Raw genomic sequence first — 23,496 nt, forward strand, 5'->3', positions numbered from 1 at the left:
TGGGACCAGAAGGAAAACCACTAGCATATATATTTTTTTATTATTTTTTTATTTTTTTACAAAATGTCACTGCTTATACATCTTTTGAGAAATGGCGTCAAAATTCCACAAAATATGATAAATTAAACATCAAAATTCTGATTGGCCAGTATGAGATGATGCATGATTATGTACGATGATAAGAGCTGATAAATCAGCTAAATATGACGTAAATTAAACATCAAAACATTAAACGCCATTGATATTGAAGGGAAAACTTACGTCATATGTAAACAAGCAAATCGACTAACCAATCACATGTTGGTGGGAGCGCTTGGCCAATAAGGGACCACCTTATGTATAGCAATGTCAAATGTCAGCTAAATTGAGCGCCCCTCATTTCACACAGGTGTGATTTTTAAGTAAAAGGGGACTAATCTGCAGCTAAATGTACATTTAGATAAAAACACCAGCCAGTAACCAATAAGCTCATTGTCGCTTTCCTGTTATGGACACAAACAACATCAAGGCCAAGGGACACGCATTAAAAGGAGGAGCGGGTAAAAAATATATTGAAGTAAATAGAAAGACAAGCAGGAGAGACACACAGCGGCTAATGGCAGAAGCAAGCAGCCCCTGACTCTGCTGAAAGGCACTGATTACATTCTTGTATGAAACAGGATCTGATTTTATTCAAACTTGAGTGAATTATTGATTAAGCACTCAGCTCATTAGGTAGCAGATCTGGGGCAAGCCTAAATCAAAGGCAACATGATGCAGCTGGCTCATGCTGAGTGCTTGGAAGGAAAGGGAGAGGAGAGCGGAGCGACGACTCGTATAGGGAAGGACCAGTGAGCTCCCTAGCTTTTCCACCGCTCCTTCCCTATACGGGTTTACTAGTTATTAGTAAAAGGAGAGAGAAGAGAGTGTTAAGCACCTATACTAAAAAAATAGCCAATCTACAAGACTCACAATGCATGGACATGTTGTGAGCTTGTAGATCTGCTATTTCAACAGGAAATAACTTCAAAGGTTCGCAATGCAACGCACCTTAAAGTTTAGATCTACTCTTTCTGATATTTTTCTTTCATGTTACTATATGGCCTTCCTACTTTGGGAAAGTCATATAGACATTCCCAAAAATAGGGAGGCCAGTTTAAAAGCGTTTAAAGACCACATATTCTCCCTGTAACCACTTGAACCCCAGCATCTGTAATCTGTGGGTGGGGGTGGACGTTTACTCAAAATAGCAGACGTACAAGCTCACAACGCGTCACGTTGTGACTTGTGGCGACGTGTTGTGAGCTTGTAGATCAGCTATTTTTGGTGGAGAGATTTGGTGTAGAGTGAGAAAAAAGGAGCATACAGTTGCTACTAATTATGTATTAAACGCTTTTTGGCTGGGAGACAAGGCATCCTCATAAACCACTACAGGGCACCCATCTATGACACTGCACACTAGCAGCTTCCACTGCATCATGTTATCAGTGCCTGAACTGAGCCGGTATACTTATACTGGTACAGAGTACACTTATTTTTTTGTTTTGCCAACCTGAAGATTACAGTATTTGTCATTGTGTGTGCCATCACTTGCTATGAGAGAGTTTAGTTCTTATAACCTCTCGTCACCAGGCTTTCCACCTCGGAGGAAAGCCCTGGTATTCGTTCTAAATCTAGCCGTATGATCCGGTTTAGAAACTCCCCCCCACTGCTTAAATCAAAGCCCTATAGCGGCCGCATTGACATGAGAAAATCACGCAAAATTAATATTTCATAGTATTTACAGTCATTACAGTATGCATTTCATTTGGACCAAAGTGGCCTATTAAAAGTTCATGATTGTAGTTATATGGGACATTTGAGTCTACAATCATGTATTCATCCCTATTTTCAGCCAATTTGTCCAAATGTGTATGAATTAATGAATTAATGAATGATTGTACCTCTGGGGGTCCAGGGACCCCCATGGGGTCCTTGATTGATATTAAACAAAAATCTTCTCTTCTATTTGGGTGGGGGGACCCTGGCAGAACCTTTTCAGACAGGCGGTCCATGGCCAAATTACAATTCAGGGGGGCCTTGAAATGAGAAAGTTTGAGAACTTTTTAGAAATCTAAACTGGTTAGAAAGAAAATCCCCCCCACCGCTGGCACTGTTTGTTTGTTTGTTTGTTTGTTTTACTTCATAATTGTACCCTAGCTGCTGGTAGACGTACAGCTTCCAGACGGCCTCTGGCGAGTGGCCACATATGGAGCCATAATGCTGTGTAGTGTAGCATGCACAACAACACAATGGATGCTGTAATAGGTCGAGCAGAGGGAGAGAGACAGAGAGAGAGAGAGTGAGAGAGAGAGAGTTAGAAGGAAGGAAAAGTATGTGACGGAGACAAAGTTCGCAAAACCTGCTGACTTCATTAGCACCAAGACATGGCCTCTTCTCTCATCCCCAACAGGTCTGCTGATTAGACCCCAGCTCTCTAGCATGCAGTGTTCACTGGCCAACTTTATTGCACACACGGACATTATGGATGAGTTTGAACGGGTCGAAGCAGAAACAGGCTCTAGTATAGCCTAGAACAGCGGTTCTCAAACCATTTCCACGCGAAGGACCCCCAAATGTGTTTGGCCGCGGACCCCTAATCTGAAAATGTTTTGTGCCAGGGACCCACAAAATAAGTTTATGTAAAAAAATATATATTCAAGACTTTCCATATTTTTCCAAAATAAACAATAAAACAGCAGATACAAGCTTGCAGTGCATACGTACAGTATGTATGGATGCAGTGGTTAAAATGATTGTGAAGTTAGATTAACTCATCATAACCCGCCACTAAAAACCCCGGCACTGTTGGCTACTAGCCGGGCTAATATGCCAGACGCGAATCAGCCGTTGGCAAAAAAAAATACCACGACAGTGTGATATTAGTCTGGCTTATAAATTGGCTTCACTTGTAAAACATGACCGATTCCAGTCCCCCGACATCAGTTCGCGAGAATCTGCTATAGCTAATGTGATCATTGTCTATTCACGAGTCTTCAGAAGCATTAAAGCAGCTACGTATAACAGGTGGTGGGGGTGCTGATATGCAACTTATTTATTATTTGAGTCATTATAATACTGATGCTACAGTAGATAAACCCAGGCTTCCATTCCATGCCGGTTTGGAAAATCAACAATGGCGGACATTGTAAACAAAGTGGAAATGCAAATTTGGAACAAAGACTGAAGAGGGGGAATAATTATGGCGATACTGATGACATCACACATATGACCAAATCAGTTGAGCTGTTCCTGAGAGCAATTTCCATAAGCCCTATATGATCAGAAAAGCCTGATTGTTAAAAATGATTGGGATAGAAAATACAAAATACACAATACCTAATATTTTATATTAATATTTTAACCGCGTGGTAACTACGATTTAGTATTGAGCCGTTAACATTGGTGCGTTGTTCAATCCAGCTCAATCTGAGCCGTAATTAAAAAGTAAACGGCTATAAAGATCGGCCCCAACATTGTGTGCGGGCCGCCATCTTGGGGAGGGCAAAATACAGTGAGCTGACCATTCCCTAGCAACCGGGAGCCCCGCTTTACGGTAAAAAATAGCGTGACGATTATGATTTAATACAACTCCCAAAAACACTTAAAAGGCATTCATGGCACAATGGGATTTCATTCAAATCATCGTGGCGGTCAATGCGTAACTGTTTAAGTGCCAGGGACGTAATCCCGTAATCCCGACGTAGTTTTTTTTTTTTTTTTTTGTATACATTTTTTTTAAACGCCCTCTCTTTTTTTATAATGGGAGAATTGGCACTCAGAGCCTAAACTGGTGACCACCAGGTGGCACTGAAGGAGTTTTAATAGGCAGCTCATAATATAATAAAAGTTCATAATGTAATAATGGCCCATATTGGTGAGAAAAGTCTTACACTGTCATTGTTATTACCTCTGTTGACAAATGTAGACTTTCATATGGCCCATATAGTCTTACACTGTCATTGTTATTACCTCTGTTGACAAATGTAGACTTTCATATGGCCCATATAGTCTTACACTGTCATTGTTATTACCCATGTTGACAAATGTAGACTTTCATATGGCCCATATAGTCTTACACTGTCATTGTTATTACCTCTGTTGACATTTTTTTTGGCCTAAATCACCACCTGGTGATGCTGGCCACCTCTGGTAAAATCGCCCGAGCCCTAATGTAAAAGGCCTTCCTGTTACACCCTATTAAAACAATGGCCTATGTCAAGAGGGAGACTTAGGCCATATTATTTTGCCTAAGTCATAATAAAATGTGACTTAGGCCATTTTAACACACCTTTCAAAATGGGAGTGAATGGGACTGAATGGGAGGTACTGTTACTATGGGACTGATAGAATGGGAGTGAATGGGACTGAATGGGAGTGAAAGGGAGGTACTGTTACTATGGGACTGATACTATGGGAGTGCATGGGACTGAATGGGAGTTACTGTTACTATGGGACTGATATAATGGGACTGAATGGGAGTGAAAGGGAGGTACTGTTACTATGGGACTGATACTATGGGAGTGAATGGGACTTTATGGGACTGAATGGGACTGAATGGGAGTGAAAGGGAGGTACTGTTACTATGGGACTGATATAATGGGAGTGAATGGGACTGAATGGGAGGTACTGTTACTATGGGACTGATAGAATGGGAGTGAATGGGACTGAATGGGAGTGAAAGGGAGGTACTGTTACTATGGGACTGATACTATGGGAGTGAATAGGACTGAATGGGAGTGAATGGGACTGAATGGGAGTGAAAGGGAGGTACTGTTACTATGGGTAACAGTACCCGGCCAGGAGACAACCCACAGAGCCTAGTCCCTCCATGTGCCAGAAGTGTACCTCCCAGCCTTGGCAGAGTAGTTCTGGAGTAGTTCCAACAGATTGTGTGCCCCTGGTTTTTCCCTAGTGGGACTGATTGAGGGTAGCTACTGGGACGTAAGTCGGGACTTGATCACTCCCGGCTGGGTCGCCTAAGTGATGGGTATGATGTTGAGAGACCCGAAACCCCGTTGACCTCAGGATACATCACTGAGGATACGTCCCAGGTGCATCCATGCAACGTTTTTTAGTTATGGGACTGATACTATGGGAGTGCATGCGACTGAATGGGAGTGAATGGGAGGTACTGTATGGGACTGATACTATGGGAGTGAATGGAACTGAATGGGAGTGAAAGGGAGGTACTGTTACTATGGGACTGTCACTCCCATTCACTCCCATTCAGAGTGAAAGGGAGTGAATGGTAGGTACTGTTACTATGGGTATATCACTCTAATTCACTCCCATTCAGAGTGAAAGGGAGTGAATGGGAGTGAATGGGACTGAATGGGAGTGAGGGAGTGAATGGGAGGTACTGTTACTATGGGACTGTCACTCCCATTCAGTCCCATTCACTCCCATAGTATCAGTCCCATAGTAACAGTACCTCCCATTCAGTCCCATTCACTCCCATTCAGTCCCAATCACTCCCATTCAGTCCCATAGTATCAGTCCCATAGTAACAGTACCTCCCATTCACTCCCATTCAGTCCCATTCACTCCCATTCAGTCCCATAGTAACAGTACCTCTCATTCAGTCCCATTCACTCCAAATTCACTCCCATTCACTCCCCTTCAGTGTCAAATGTCTTTGTTCTCTGATATTATTTTAAACACTGTGGCTGACCCTAAACCATGGTTTATTAAAAAATAATTGGAATAAAACATTTTGCCTAAGTCACTTACTGCAGAAGTAATTTGGCCTAAATAACGTTTATAATTGCCTAAGTTAAAATGGCATGTTCAGATATTGGCCCAAGTCATTTTATCCTTACATGTTACGAGGTGATTGACATACACCTTTATTTGTATGTCAATAGTCATATTTATTCATATTTTTAGTTTAATTAGTTTAATAAGGTGACGATATGAAAGTCTACATTTGTCAACAGAGGTAATACAAATGACAGTGTAAGACTATATGTGCCATATGAAAGTCTACATTTGTCAACAGGTAATAACAATGACAGTGTAAGACTATATGGGCCATATGAAAGTCTACATTTGTCAACAGAGGTAATAACAATGACAGTGTAAGACTATATGGGCCATATGAAAGTCTACATTTGTCAACAGAGGTAATAACAATGACAGTGTAAGACTATATGGGCCATATGAAAGTCTACATTTGTCAACAGAGGTAATAACAATGACAGTGTAAGACTATATGGGCCATATGAAAGTACATTTTCAACAGAGGTAATAACAATGACAGTGTAAGACTTTTCTCACAAATATGGGCCATTATTACATTATGAACTTTTATTACATTATGAGCTGCCTATTAAGGCAACTCATTTTTTAATTAATGCATTTTAACCCTATTGAGTTATGTTTCTGAGAGTGAATGTTGTCTGTTCATGATACATTTAGATTTGAGTGTATTTTAACCTTGTCTTGTGTTTTTACCATTTTCTTGTGCATTTAATATTTCCATTTAGTTTTATTGTTTTAGTTTTGTATTCTTAGTTTCATTAAAGCACTTTGGTTTAACGCTGTTGTTTTAAATGTGCTCTATACATACTGACATACTGTAGATATAACATTAATGGTTATAAAACAGAAGTTTCTTAGGTGGCCTACAACTATACAACTTTTATTGCAGTGGAGTTATGACAAATTCCCCACATAATATGGGAGTGGTGTTGACATACTGGCCAAATAGGCGCCTACCTATATATATGTCTATGTGTGGGACCACAACCACAGCTACAGTTACAGCCTGTGGCAAAAATGCTAGAAAAGCTTACACTTTTAAAAAGTGAAGAATATGCCTCTGAATGTCCCTCTCTGCATATGCCAGTGGTCAAAGCACATGATATAATGGGACTTCAGTTGGATTGGTCCAATTCACAGAGCAGAAAAGTGGATGATTGAGGATGGACTGGCAGAGTTTTGATTTAACCACTTAAATCCAATTTAACTTAACCACTTAACCACCACCACTTATATACTTCATTGAGCAATGTCCGCCAGGGGTCTATCCTCGGTCCCCTCCTCTTCCCCCTTTAACACCAAATATCTTGAATATATCTGATCTACAAGCTCACCATGTACAGTAGATGTGCTGTTCTTGCCAAATGTTTGCCTATTTATTATTATTTTTGTCCAGTACAGGGTTTAATTTCGCAAAAAACTCATTGACAACTCTGGCCAGTCTGCCGAGGAGTGCATTTCCTAAACACATGTGATGAAATTAGCCACCTGGCCTCCATACAATGCTGAATGTTGTGGCCTGGGAGCTAGCCCCTAGACTAGCTAGAAGCCCCCCGGGCCCCCACACACACACACCCACACACACACACACACACACACACACAGACACACACACACACACACACACACACACACACACACACACACACACAGCTTCCACAAAGGGCCAGGCGTGGAACTGACCCCATTACCTTGTGACTTGTCTGTTCCTCGCTCTCCCTCTGCCGCGTTAAGATGTTATGGCGTGAGGGCAGCGGCTAGCTGCCACGCTCCGCACGGGTCTATGGAAAGGCTAATGCTTCCTGAATCATTACACAGGACTCCCGCTCCCCTAATCAGACCGTGCCGTTGACCTCTGTCAGGCCTGGACGCCTGGGCCGGCCTGCAGAGGGACTGCCTGCTCATCCAAACACTGCACTCCTCTCTGCAGCGACCCCACAGCTGCTCCTCGTTACTGCCGCGCGTGTGTTTGTGCATGCGTGCGTGTGCGTGCGAGCGTGTGTGTGTGTGAACTTGGCACGGCCTAATGCCTCCAAATTGACGATTTAATGCAGCTGGTCAACAGATTCCTCATGAACCAACAACACGCGGAGGCAGACTAATCACCCTCGACTATAATTATTGGAGAGAGTTCTCTCCATCTCAGCCATCCGTCCTGCTTTCCCCTGCTCCCCATTATGCGTACATGCAGGCAGGGTCGGATTTTCCTTTCTCTTTTTTTTTAGTGGTGCAACCACTCCCTTACGGAGCTGTGTGTGTGGCTGGCTGCATGGGTGCCTGCCTCTGTGCCTGGGTATGAGCACGAAAATAGTATGGTTGTTTTTCACCACCTGCGCAACCTAACACACACACAAACACACACGCACATATGAACTGTATATATGATGATTTTGGGTGTGCCAGTACAGTACAATGACAGTACAGTAGGCCTACAGTACAGGGTACAGTAGAGGGACCCCCACACGGTAACTCTGTCATTTCTCAACCGTTTCGGACATGGGGTGGCTCGCCGGAATCGGCCCGGTCCCTGGGCACGTTCCTGGGGATCTGGATGTTCCGGGGACACCCCGGGGACCCCCGGAGACCCCCACATGGTAACTCTCTCATATCTCTACCGTTTCGCACGGCACCCTGGCCGTGGTCCTGTGTGTCTGGAACTTCCGGGGACCCCCAGGGACCCCCACATGGAGTTGCACCACTCACTTCACACGGGTGTGATTTTTTAAATCTATTGCATTACACGCTAAGGTATTTAATTCCTCCTAGGGGGGGATATGGAAACAGAGGGTTATTCATCCCTGTGCCAACGACAAAGATGAAATTCTAAAGGAAATTAATTTTGGTTTGTGTGTTTGTGTGTGTGTATGTGTGTGTGGATGGGGGAGGGGGGGCAGTTGTAACGGGTGGGGATCATGATGTGGGCGTGAGAATGAATCTACTGTCAAATATGTTTTGAATTTGTAGCATCAACATGGTCAGGATGTCATGGAACAAGATATTCTGTGGGTCTTGAAAGATTAGTAAAAACGCTGTCACGGGCTGATGTAGAGACTCCGGCAGTTATGAGTTAAACCCATATTAGTGTATTTTTTGTTCTCTGTTGGAGAAAAGCATTCAGTGAAAATAGCCGATCAACAAGCTCACATCATCTGCTATTTTGTGCCAAAGCTTTTCCCACAATACAGATGCCAGCCTGGGTTTAAGTGGTAAAAGGCAGTATTACAGCATAAACTATTAAACACATGAACACTGGGAATGTCATTTGGCCAAAAAACAGCAGATCTACACGCTCACACAGTGTGATCTCTTGGAGTTCTGGTAACTCAGGCTTATAGTACCACCTCCTGAGTAGCCTGGCGCAGATCAGATGAGTTTCTGAGAAGAACCTTTATCTGAACCAGAGCCGTATAGCGCGTGGAAACCAATCCAGAACCTGTGAAATGCATTTCATCAGCACGGTACACTTCTTCTTACAGTAGTTGTTCTAATGGAAAAGAGCCAGAAGTCGTGCGGTCTTGGCTGTTGACACGGGGTGTGGAGCTCTACCTCGCAATCCATCTCCCCAGGGCTCTATCGCAGTGGTTCTCAAAGTGGCTGTGGCACCCTAGGGTGCCGTGACGCAAGTCCAGGGGTGCCGCAGAATACTTGGAATTTGGAATTCATCAAAGCACTTCAGTTTAACCACTTAATTTGACTTAAACCCATATACTAAGTGAGACAGGCGGACCACCCAACCTCCTCACCAAAAATAGAATTTTTTTTGGTGAATTTGTTCCCATCAGAATAGAGATGCTGGGGTTCAAGTAGGCCTATGTCAAACATGAAGTTATTTTCAATAGAAACTACTATTCTCTCAAGAAAAATAGCAGATCTACAAGCTCACAACACAATTTTTGAAGGGCTAATGTTCCCCCCAGAATAACAGAGAATAAGGTGGTAAAGATGGTGGAGGTTGGACTGTAGACCTTTGTGGCATTTCCTCCCTGATAGTGGGGTCTGCGCTGTGGAATGCTGGGATGGATAGGGCTTCAAGGTGCCCAGCCTTTGTCCACGGGGGTTTTTCTACCAGGATATAGTGAAAGACTTTCCTGGATTGTAAGACAAGCCATTTCTAACCCATTCTTTCTTGGCTCGTGGCCCTGTTCGCCACAGTGGTTAGCCAGCGGCACAGTAGATGAAGGCACGCCCTTCATCTACTGTAAACACCATACATCACAATACCCTGTGGGTTAGGAACGCACGCGCACACGCGCACACACACACACACACACACACACACACACACACACACACACACACACACACGCTTGCGCACACACAGACGCACACAGATGCACGTGCACCCCGGTATTTGTCACCACAACAAGGGATTTTGTCTTTCCCCGTTTGACAGCTTAGCAGTTATTACTGTCACTGCTTTGTCATGGATTAGCCTCTGCTCACCTGCTAATCAGCACCTGTGTCAGGCAATAAAAGATCAATCTGACACAGGAGGGAGCGAGTCAGCCTTCTGCTGCAAAGTCTACCGGCCCCTATAAACATCCAGCGCTGTCTTGTTGTCATGCAGCTCTGTACCTTATCTGGCTTGTTTTTTTGTCGCCACAGGATTCCTACTCAGGTGATTGATAGCCCCTCAATACAAACTGTGATAGATCGGTGACTGTGGATAAGCTATAGTCTATCGCCCCCAGAGAAAAATAAAGTTATTTCACTGATTACTATGACTTTTTTGGGGGTTCTTTTGGTTTGACAACATTTGAATTTCTTGATAGGAGTTTGACAAAAGTTCCCAATGTCCAGAGTGAACTGGGGCTGACCGTGGGGTTTCTTGTTGTGTGACGGAACGTGCAGGAATTTCTGTAATGGTGCTCATTCTAGTTTATAAAATAACTATGGAATAATATGAATACAAAATAAATACATATACATAATTTATATATACATAATTTATATATATATTATATATGTATTATGTACGTTCCGCATTTCTGTAATTATACTCAGAGTATATATAGTCTCGAAATAGACAATGACAGATGGAGAATGTTTAAGACGATATCTAAACAATTAATGCATGACAGGTTATAATGTTTTTGTTTAAAAAAATTCAAACACAAGATGTGACACATTTTTGTTGTGTTTTGACATGAGACATATGATACCCATGCTATCCTTGCTGTTTATGAAAATTCTCCTTAATTGCAGCACTAATTTTGTTCTACTTTCTTTGTAAATGTCTTCTTACAAATACACAGATGTCTACTCTCATTGTACACCCACACACTAATGGACGCAAGATGGAGAGGATAGAATAAAATGTCTTCTACTGTAGGCACTGGTTGCCATGAGACCCTTCGGGATTCTACATCCAGAGTAGCAAAATAAATTATGCCATATCTCCAGGGCTCTGCACGAGGCTTGTTACATTCTGTATTCAAAGTAAGCAGTTTAATTAACTTTGCCAGCATCTCTTATCTGAAGAGGGAACAATCGGCAATTTGAATCGGCGATAGCGTGGCTTACAAACGGGCTCTCTCCCCGTTCCCAATTTAACTTGTTAGTAATGTCACACGCGCGTGTAGACTAATGCCAGTTGTGCTTCGTTAGAGGTGTGGCTCGTTTGAAAAGAAATTGGCAAAAGAGTTTGAATAATATGGACACAGACTCACTCAACTAGCAAAATGTCCACCGTTTGAATATGCTTAATACACAACACAAAAACGATTAAACCAGCTAGTAATTCATAAAAGAACAGCACATCTACAAGCTTACAATGCATTGAACATTTGCAATGCTATTTCATTTTTATGTTTTAAGTTGAAAGGTATTCTGTCTTACAGTATATACAGATGAAGGGTATGTCCTCCTACAATGACAGCAATGTGGTGTTTCCTTTTTTTTCCTGTATTTTTATATGTCACACCATTTGTCACCACCCCAGTTCTAGTTATATTGGAAAATAGAAACATAAGCAAGGCAGAAACTCCAGGTTATGGAAGGTTCTGGGTTACACTGAATAGATCCATTATTAGTTATCCAAGCCGTGCTCATAATTATGCTAAGTTGGCGAGATCCTTGCTATTCAAAGGCGAGCACTCTTAGCTAAATAGCTACCGTAAGTAAGTTAGCTGGCCACAAATTCTCCCATACAAGCTGGCACGCAATTATACGAACATAGTCATGCACACATGTTTATTTTCATACAACCAGAGTATTTTTTTTTCTTTTTAGATATATCATAAAATAATTACACTTTCTCTTCTGAGCATGTTTCCGACCCTAAGGGGATTGTCAGTGTGCTGTCTAGTTCACAGTTGTATTCCCTCCATTATAAGACTTTTATTGTAGTGCTATACAATCACTTTCATTATTTTATGAGGTTAGACTTTTCTCAACATGAGAATAAGAGCATTAATTAAAACCACAGGAGAACCTTCAGAGAACAGGTTGTATCGGAGCACGCCACAGTGTGTGAGAGCTACTCTCCCTACTGGGTGTTTTATTGACTTTACTGTGGATGCATAACTAATAAATAAAACATGTAACCGCATCGTATGGAAAAGTTTTCAAATAAACAAGTGAGTACAAGTACAGTATGAGATGTAGTGTATTAGAAGTAAAAGTACTGAAAATTGGAAATAGTCCAACAGTACTTGAGTAAATGTGCTTTCCATCACTGACACTGGTCAGCAAAGTACATACTGTATATAGTGTCATTCTAGTTTATAAAATAAATATGGAATTGAATAAAAATAAATTACAAAATAAATACACGCACACACACACACACACACCACACACCACACACCACACACACACACACACACACACACACACACACACACACACACACACACACACACACACACACACACACACACACACACACACCCTGATGATATCAGGGATCTCCATATATGGGCATAACAGGGATTGTATTAGAGCATGGTCTGGGAAATGCCCATATGGACCTTCTGTTTGTCTTTTTCCTTTATATAATTGACATTTTCAGGTCTGAAACAACGGAGCTTCTTAATACGGCACAGTTGAGAAGCACGAGTGACAGTTGTCAGAACGACATATTGATGATGTCAGATCAACACATGGAGACAGCCATATATGGAGTGTGTCATGAGGCGTGATGTGGCGTGACGTGTCACGAGGCGTTTTCATAGAAACCTGCAACCTTCGGTCGCAATAAGTATCGTGATCTAACTTTGGACCACATGCTTTATAAAACACATCAAAAAGCTGCTTTCATTATTTTATGTGTCATGTGTGTGCCTGTGCGAGTGTGCGTGCGTGCGTATGTTTCTAATACTATACTTTTGCGGACCAAATGTCACCACAAGTTAGGATTGGTCATTTAGAGGTTTAGGGATGTTACAGCTTTCCCTTTTATACTTAGTTGTACCGTCACACACCAAAACACTGATTTGCTATTTTAGGCTACTTTCGCCTATTTTCAATGCCCTCCTAAAATGTTGATATCCTCACAATTATTGCAACACAATAATAAAAAATAACAGGCCAGATAGATTTCTTTGCTGATTTTGAAAGTGTGGTAGTCTATTGTCTGACATTTCTCCACCTATAAAGTGTGGTAGTCTATTGTCTGACATTTCTCCACCTATAATGACATGTCCATAATGGGGACGCCGTAGGTTGAAAGTGGCTAATGAAAGCTGGGGGTTGTGCTGCATGTGTGTGTGCGTGTGTGTGTGGAACGGGAGGGATTCCTGAGCATCTAATTAGCTTTAGTGGTCTCTCTAGTGGATATGGGCTAGCTACCTGCTCTGTCTCATGCCTTATTCAACAGGCCACGGCATCTCCGAGGCTGCGTGGATTACCCTGCCACCCCGAGACCAGGGGTCAGGGATCACAGCTCCATCCTCGTCCTATAGCCATGCCTGCAGCACTTACAAAGGCTTCGGAGTTTCCCTGGTCTCAGATAGTGTTGTGCGCGAGCTCCCATTAAATCTATGAGATTTACACTTTTGTTGTACGGCGGTGCAGTGTGCCGAAAACACCCGATCGATAAGCTCACAACACGCCGTGGATCCAACACGTTATGAGCTTATTTGTCTGCTATTCACGGTCTGCAGTGCAGACACACCACGGAGCATAAATTGGCCATAAGTCTGTGGGGCTCTGCTTCCCTTTTCTATTTATTCTTGTTGCCAATTCTGAGATGTTATTTTTTTAAATAGTTCCCAAACGTCAACTTCAATTATCATTCCGTTAGATGCTGAACTAAAGGGCACTGTGTGTGTGTGTGTGTGTGTGTGCGTGTGCGTGTGTGTGTGTGCGCGTGCGCGCGTGTGTGTGTGTGTGTGTGTTTGTGTGTGTGTGTGTGTGTGTGTGTTCGGTAACAGTTGCCACAGTTGCCTTTATTAGTCTTTTCCCCTCCTGGCAGTTTCACCATTTAGAATTCAGAGAACTGATGTAATGCTAAAGCCTCAGATTGTTCATATTCTGCAGCTTTGAAGTTCCTAATTCTATTTGGAAGCTGCAGCCATGGAACGCCTGAGCCAAATGTGCCCGCGTGTTCTCCGGAGGCTGTTGAAGTTGTGCAAGTTCAACATTGCTTTAACATGTGTCCCGGGTGTTTGGATTATATTTGGATACAGCTGTCGGGCATGCAAATGCAGATGAATCGCAATAAAGTGACGCTAAAGTGCAAATGCAACTGTTTTCCCAACTCCGCATATAAAGCAAGCATGCATATTGCAAAGCATAAACAAAAGCAAAATAGGTGGCCGGCAATTCTGCAAGTAAAGTCAAGCTTTGAGTAGTGAAATAATAACTTGTCAGTATAAGGTGTCAGTATACTCATGGGTGTGGAGAAAGCAATGTCCGCTGTCAATTTACTCCGACAGGGCTGTTAGCAGCAATGACAACTTTGCCATGAAACTGCCTTCTCTTCAACTCTTCCTGAGTTTTGAGAGAGGAAGAAAAAAACACAGTGCATATGAGTACAACTTCCTGAGTGCTTGCCATCTTCCTAGAGGCTGTAAATATTCTGAGAGAAATCGATGCAGGCGTGTTTTGTGAGAGAAAGAGGCAATTACATTCCAGTGTGGTTCCAGGCGGACAGTTGTAATCTCGATTTATACTTAGTTTTGCGACGGCGTTGCAGGTCGGAAGTATAGCTGATCTATAAGCTCACAATGGGTCGCAGATGCGATGCGTTGTGAGCTATTTTCAGTCACAAAATACCTCATTGTACTACATACACCAAAGAATTGTACTCTATAAGATGTAGAAACAAAAACATTCAATGTCTAGACCAGTGGTTCTCAAAGTGAGGTCCGTGGCCGGACCCCAGGGCTCCTTAGGGGAGGGTCCCCAGCAAAATGAGTTTGTATAGCATTAAAACAAAATGTTGAAACACAGATGTTCAGGAGGCGGAGAAACACACCTTAACTAGCTGGCCTTCACGCCACTCTCCGCCCCCCATGCCAAACTAAATGACCCTATATTTATACCCGCCCAATACCACCCTCCATGCTTTTCCTATCTCTCCTCCACTCCTGTCACCACCTCAGCCGCATCCCCTGCCACTCCATTTCTCACTCTCTTGCTCCCTCCCTCCCTCCCTCCCTCCCTATCTCTTTCTCCATCCACAGGGGGGTGACAGTCCATGCACGCTGCAAGATGACACGACCTCCTCCCCAAAAACTTCAGGGTCAGCGACCCCCCAAGAACCTCAGACAGAGTCTTGCTCAAGGACACTTTGACACTAACCCGGGATCGAACTGGCAACCGCACGGTTGCCATCACGCCGATCTATCGGCCACTCTACCCCTGAGCCACTACCGCCCCTGTGAAACAGTGGCGGAGCGTCAGGGGGGTTTAGGGGTAAAGTCGTTGCCCGGCCCGAGACTCCACGGGCCCAGGACACTAGGGGCCCGGGACTCCATGGGCCCAGGACACTAGGGGCCCGGGACTCAAGGGGGGGGCCGGGACTCCAGGGGACTGCGGCCGTCACACTACATGGACCTTTATTTTGTTCGTGGGCTCCGGCCGCTCCACCTCTTGGCATGTGGAGTGGCAGACAGCAGGCCCTTTTAAAGCATTAACAATAAGACCCCAACTACTTCTATCAAGCCTCCCTTGACTCCAGATGTATTTTGGGTAAAGTCTGCATCAACAGCTGCACAAAAATAAAGTAATTTCCCGCTACGTCATCGTCAGTCAACATTGTGTGAACGCAGGTTTCAGATGTGCGGTGTCGCATTGTCAACGATCATGTAGCCTAATCATGAACGGAATCGCTCAGTGGCTGTAAAATAATGAAGATAAAAACCTGAAGACAAAGAAAAAGATTGAACAAGCTGATTCAAATGTGCACATTTTGTTCGCTCTCGTCCTCCACTGTTGTAACTCCACATGAGCCTGACGTTACAGCCATTCATTGTTGAAACTAGGAAGACTGTATAGGCTGATTAGGTAGGATGTTTGTGCCACCTCAGCGTATCAGTAAGAGCACAAAATGTAGTTCAATTCAATTCATAATCCAAAGTCAAAAGGAGGTGTTGCTCTGTCAAACAAACTGAAAACTGAACTCTCTCTGCAGAGCAAGCTGAACCTATACTAAACTAGAACTGCACTCTGTCGAGTGCATACTTGCTTGTTGCACACTAGTAGGCCATAAATGGCCAACTAGTGCGCAAGCAGAGCGCACAAGTCCTTTCGACCGCTGTAAACTGTCAAATCTCAGTATCTCTGTGAAGGAACGTTTGAAATGATTAATGTTTAGATGTAACTATTTGCTACCTACTTTATACATATAAACATCTAGTATTATTAAGTATGATTCAAGTTTCTATCTATATAAGAAATACTGTTTTATCGTTGTAGATATATTCTGGATCCCTTTTTAGTTTTTCTAGTCATACACATACACACCACGTACTCTGGTCCCAGCAGATCAGGCACAATTAGCTATTTTATTTTTTACTGATTATGTATATAGTATATGTATGACTAGCTCTAAATGATGACGTAAGAAATATATATAGTATATAGGCATATACTATATACGTATACATATATACTCTATACTCTATACTGTATAAAGTGTGTAGTTGTAAGTTGATTAGCGGTATACTGTGGTTACTTTGCGCCAAAAACCGTGACAGCTGTTCCGCCATTTGAGGCTTAGGCTACGCAGAAAAACATCAAATCTGTGCCTGTGTTGCTGGACCAAATGACCACAAATGACCATATTTCTTACGTCATCATTAAGAGCTAGTCATACACATACACACCACATACTCTGGTCCCAGCAGATCAGGCACAATTTGCTATTTTATTTTTTTACTGATTATGTATATAGTATACGTATGACTAGCTCTAAATGATGACGTAAGAAATATATATAGTATATAGGCATATACTATATACGTATACATATATACTCTATACTCTATACTGTATAAAGTGTGTAGTTGTAAGTTGATTAGCGGTATACTGTGGTTACTTTGCGCCAAAAACCGTGACAGCTGTTCCGCCATTTGAGGCTTACGCAGAAAAACATCAAATCTGTGCCTGTGTTGCTGGACCAAATGACCACAAATGACCATATTTCTTACGTCATTATTAAGAACTAGTCATACACATACACACCACGTACTCTGGTCCCAGCAGATCAGGCACAATTTGCTATTTAATTTTTTACTGATTATGTATATAGTATACGTATGACTAGCTCTAAATGATGACGTAAGAAATATATATAGTATATATATAGTATATAGGCATATACTATATATGTATACATATATACTCTATACTCTATACTGTATAAAGTGTGTAGTTGTAAGTTGATTAGCGGTATACTGTGGTTACTTTGCGCCAAAAACCGTGACAGCTGTTCCGCCATTTGAGGCTTACGCAGAAAAACATCAAATCTGTGCCTGTGTTGCTGGACCAATGATGACGAAATGACCATATTTCTTACGTCATCATTTAGAGCTAGTCATACACACCACATACTCTGGTCCCAGCAGATCAGGCACAATTTGCTATTTAATTTTTTACTGATTATGTATATAGTATACGTATGACTAGCTCTAAATGATGACGTAAGAAATATGGTAATTTCGTCATCATTGGTCCAGCAACACAGGCACAGATTTGATGTTTTTCTGCGTAAGCCTCGAATGGCGGAACAGCTGTCACGACGAAGGAGACCGGGCGAAAATATTACTTGCGCGCTCTGCTTGCGCAAGTAATTATAATTACCAGCACAGGTGTCTGTACAATTTACAATTTAGGCATTTAGCAGACGCTCTTAATCCAGAGCGACTTACATTAAGCAAGAACAAAAGCATGGGAATACATCACATAAAAGCATTTATCATGAAACATGCGTAAGCTAAGAAAGTAACAGTGGAATATCTATATAATGAAACTATACATACAGTATATACTACAAGTAAGACGCGCAAACGCGGGAAGCGAACGCAGCTCGTGTGTGTGTGGTTGTGTGTGTGTGTGTGTGTGTGTGGCTCGTGTGTGTGTGGTTGTGTGTGTGTGTGTGTGTGTGTGTGTGTGTGTGTGTGTGTGTGTGTGTGTGGTGTGTGTGTGTGCTACAGATGCGCCCTGTGTGTGTGTGTGTGTGTGTGCTACAGCTGCGCCCTCTGGTGGCGGGCGGGTGGTGTCACAGCGGGACAGACACACAGACATGAGCAGCAGGGTCTCATAGTAAGTGGCTCACTGCGTTCGCAACTATGCTATACATATGTACTATGGCGTGCTATGACTATATACAATGCAATTATAGTGCCGTCTACATAACATGCTATAAGTCTGTATCAAATGCTATCTAAGTCTACGGAAGTGCTATCTAAGGGGGTAGGGTAAGTGCTATGGGCCATGATGGAGTCTGAAAAGGTGGGTTTTCAGACTACGGCGGAAGATTGGGAGTGATGCTGCAGTTCTGACTGCAATGGGAAGTGCATTCCACAGTTTTGGAGCCAGAAGGGAGAAGAGTCTGGGACGTGTGTAATGCAGTTTCAATCAGTCCAATCAAAGGCCCTCTGCGCATGCCTATTGGCAAGGCAGCCTAATATATGGTTTGTCCTTTCCAACAGCCATTCATCCACACTACTAACGTTACCTTCACGTGGGCCAGGGAGACAGATTAACAGCTAGGCTACAGTACGGTTACTGTCAAGCAAGAATGTGATGTTAGTGAATTGTTAGTTACCTAGGGACCTCTGGATCGCTGCCCTCCACACACTCTTACACTAACATCAAGTTCTTGAGCTCTACAGTTTTGTTAGCTAAGCTGTCACGCCGCAGTGTGTGGTGCGCTTCTTTCACCTCCTGGCTTTGCCCTGGGTTGGCTCCTATAGATTGACAGTCAATTTACTTGAACCTAGTTCTGGGTGCCTGACACAGTGCCCTGCCAGCCTTATCCTTCTCTCTCTGGCTCTGTGTGTGACCCATGGTAGGTCCCCATAGAGGTCCACATTTCTGATGCGGTCCGTCCATTCGTAGCATTCTTGTATCTAGACTCCATCTAGAGCTCTTCCCTGTCGTGCTGTGAGGGTCCATGTCTCAGCCCCATACAGTAGTACTGACAGTACACAGTAGCTATGAACAGCCGCCTCTTAAGTCTTCGCCCATGTCTGATTTTGAGGTTCACTATAATAGCCCTGGGTTGGGTTACTTAGCCTGCTTATGTCACGCCCTTCAAATAGTGGTGAGTAGGAACGAAGTAGAATTTGTAACTCTAGGGCCGCTGTGCCAATTCTTCTAAACATTTACAGTTCCTGCTCAGGGGCCTGATCAATCCCCACCCCCCAGGCCCGGCTTTGACTTGTTCTGCCACTGAAATATTGTAAAAACTTGAAAGAAATATATAACAACACTAATCTTTTATGAGGGTCCCCCCTGGCACACAATATGTTCAGATGGGGTTGCACACAGCCAAAGGGGCTACAAATTATCTTGGGGGGTCCATGACATCAAACAGTTAGAGAACCAGCGGTCTAGACACATTCTGCACATGAGATTTCTGTCAGTCTCATATGTAATGGGTGTGGGGGGGCATCTCTATATCCTCCAGTTTCTCCAGACATGAACTCTATTCACCCTCTCCGGGTCCGATGCCGGCCAGCTTTGTGTGCGATTTATTTTTCCCTAAGCAGGCTGATCTGTCTGGGATTAAATGTCAGACTAATGGAGGAAAGATTTGTCTCCTCCACCCTCCAATCAAGAGAAGAAAAAAAGAAAAGAAAGAAAAACGTGCAAAAAGAAAACAACAAATGGTATCCCTCTTATCTATAATTAATCATTTCAATGGACCCCCTTCAATCGCCAACATCTTAACCCCTCCCTCTGCCTTGCACTGCTCTCCTCCCCATTAAGTAACCAGCTCGAGATTAGTGGAAGAAAATGCAGCTAATGAGTGGGTTTGGATCAGGGATGGTAGGATAATGAACTGATACCGCTGGAATATATGGTGCTTTAAATAAGAAGGGTCTGGATCGATAATGGTAATCAGTGTTTAACTCGCTTGCCCACAGGCTCCCGCTCTTTGACGCAGACCTCTTGTGAGGATTGGGAGTGCTCTGGATCGATTCAGCACCAAATGACATGCTGATGGTGAACAGATCGGGGGAGGATTTTTGTATGATCAGATTAAGCCCTTGAAATTAGTTTGCACTGATTCATATTCAGTTCATATTCAGCTTCCCTTTTTCGAAATGATCAGTGTCGCCGCGTGACTGTCGAATGTCTTTGTGTGCAACCTTTTATTGCTCGACACTTTGAGCAGCTTCTCACAAATATCCAATACCATGGATGCAATTTAGTTAGGCCTCTAGCGGCTATAGCGCTTTCCAAAAGAGACAATATTTCCGCCACCGCCAACAAGGAAAACAGGGACATGAAGAAAATATGTTAGCGAGGCAGGAGCTGAAATTCCCTCCGGAAATCTACAGGCTCACACTGCGACGCATTGAGAGCTTGTAGATCAAATATTTTTCCTGCACTCTTTAACTACTGAAGATGTGCCGTACGACATGGATTTCTACAGAGTACAAATTGTTTCAGCGACAGGTGAAAGGGCAGGGGCTCAAGCCCCCTTTGATGTCCATGTGTGCACGTGCCTGAATGAACCAGTCCAAGAATGAGCTGTGGCCTCCTACAGTAGCAGTGTTGATTTTGTCGAAAAACCAAATAGAAACTAAATGAAAATTAAACTATGATGACTAAAAACTAAGACTAAATATGCTGACAATTTTATCAACAAATAAAAACTAGACTAAAATGTTATAGGAAGGGACTAGTGGACAAGAGATCCAGTATAAGTAAAAGACACAAGTAATTTTACACTTGGTTGCGTGCTGGAAAAGATCAGCTATTTTCAGCAAGTGTAAAATCCGCCATTACGACGGCATCAAGGCGTGCCAAAATACATTTTAGTCTACTAAATCACCTGTAGATTTGGTCGACTAAAACTGGACTAACACTAAAACGCCAGGAGACTAAAATGTGACAAAAACGAAATGAAAACTATTCAAAAGCTATGACTAAAACAAAAGAAATCAACACTGCCCCCTAGCTTACCCAGCACGGTGAGACGGGCGGGTCGTGATCTGATGGCCGCCTGGATGGCCTGGCACTCAAAGAAAGCGTCGTCCTGCATCTGGGTTCTCTGGATCAGGAGGTGGTACTCCCCTTTGCTGTGGTCTCCGACGATGTCGTAGCGTGGATAGCCTGGAACACATCGGTTACAATCTGTTAACACATCACCAACACCCACACCACTACTAGCCTACATTTGTTCAGATGCCTCATGGGTGCCAACAAGTTACAATACGCGCGCACGCACGCATGCACGCATCAGTATTGGGGAGCAGTTTCACACAGCACCACTGAACTCAAATGAGCAAAGAGTGCAACTAATAATAATAATAATAATAAAACTTTATTTGTATAGCACCTTTCATGACATGAAATGCAGCTCAAAGTGCTTTACAGAACAATGGAGAATAAAAGAAAAGCAAGGCAACGACATTAAAAAACAAGCAGTTACAGTGAGGACATGAAAAATAAAAAATAAAAGATCAATTAAAGGCAATGTTGTAGAAGTGGGTCTTGAGCTGAGCTTTAAAAATGTCTACAGAGGCTGCCTGACGAAGGTACAGTGGGAGCTTGAACTAGAGGTGCAACTAGAGGCTACAAATAATTGTGGTCAATAAAAGCTAAGAAATTACTGTTCTGTCCATCTATCTATCTGTCTGTAAAAAAATATATATATGCTGAAAGGCCTAAAAATCCATACGCTGAACGCCGCAACGTGGAGCAAGTGGCAACAGCATCTAATGGTATGAGCCAACTGGAGCTAAAGGAAAGCCATAACAAAACACAGTGAGTGAACCAATAAAAGAACATCGGAAACGACTGAAAGCAGGCGCTACAAGAGCTTGTTGCACCTGGCAGTTATGACTGAGTCATTCTTGTTTTTCCTCCTTTTTCAAATTTTTATCCCACAATTTTTGTAACCCAATTTTAGTTGGTTGCCAATTGCCAATTGCCTAAGCTATAATGCACTGCACTGCACTGTAGTACTACAGTATGTCTGTACTGTAGTACTATGTCTGTACTGTAGTACTATGTATATTATATACTGTAGTACATCATACTGTTATCAAGTTACACATCCACATTGGAGCTATACTGTATGTACTGCTGTTCCCATCTGGAACCCAATGTCCACAAACTCTACATGATTCAAATTGTAATTGCTTCTTTACCATACTTCACAGTACATTTGACTAAACTACCTTTTTATTTCATTCTGATGTATGATGTATGCTTAGTAGACAGAAAGCTTAACAATTATGTACTTTTGCAATGAACTCAATTGAGTGGCATTTTCTCCTACATCTTTCTGAATTTTTCTATCACATTTTAGATCGAATGTTCAATCTATTATTTTCGATTTGCTTTTAAAAGTAGTTTGAACTACTTTTTCCAAGTAGCTTCAATTTGCAAACTGTATTTCTCCCGAGGGTAACTTTGCTGTAGTACAACTTCTTCCATTGTGCAGTAATTGTCTCCACCAGGCCGAAGGCATGTGGGGAGAGTATGTTTTGCACTCCGTCCGTCCGTGTGTCCGTCCGTCCGTTTGTGTGTCCGTCCGTGTGTCCGTGAACAGCTAATCTCGGCCACCGTTAACCCGCTCGATGCCACATTTTGCACACACACTCCCTGGATGCCAACGATGAACCTCTGCCCCAAACTTTCCAGAACGGCCTGTTATAGCGCCACCAGGAGGCCGCTTTGTGCAAAACAAGTTTTTGCACAGTACACCTACAGATTTTGTCCAAACATCGCGCAAATTGGTACACAGTCTCTCTAGAGCTATTCAACGAAACGGCTCTTTCAGATTTCTCAGACTCCATCCTGATTGGTTAACATTGGCTTCCAAAGTTCACAGGAGTGCTCAGTTTCAAACAAAATGCTGCAAATCATGAACACATAGCGTGATTTCCGTGACATTGTGCACCCACATTCCCACTAGGCCGAGGACGAAATGACACATGAACAATTTCAACTCAGCCTCAAGGTGGCGCTATAACTGGCCCAAAAGTGTTTTTACCTCTAACTGCACGGATCTGTGGATAACTTTGTATGCCAACTCCCTAGAGGCCAAGGAAAAACCTTTGCCTGGAATTTTTCACATCTGCTCTT

The 23,496-nt window shown here is 42.9% G+C and overlaps 1 protein-coding gene across 1 annotated transcript in view; it reads right to left on the minus strand.

Annotated features, from left to right (window-relative positions):
• The window catches only part of LOC310861486 (kin of IRRE-like protein 3), a 269,242-nt gene that overhangs the window by 113,380 nt on the left and 132,366 nt on the right, over positions 1 to 23,496 (minus strand). The window contains exon 3 of the mRNA XM_083768947.1: positions 21,367 to 21,516. Coding sequence (XP_083625073.1) covers positions 21,367 to 21,516 — 150 coding nt within the window. The remainder of the gene's footprint in view (positions 1 to 21,366; positions 21,517 to 23,496) is intronic.

This window comes from Protomyctophum parallelum (assembly GCF_964188405.1).
Source record: "Protomyctophum parallelum genome assembly, chromosome: 1".
In the NCBI taxonomy this organism is placed as follows: Eukaryota; Metazoa; Chordata; class Actinopteri; order Myctophiformes; family Myctophidae; genus Protomyctophum; species Protomyctophum parallelum.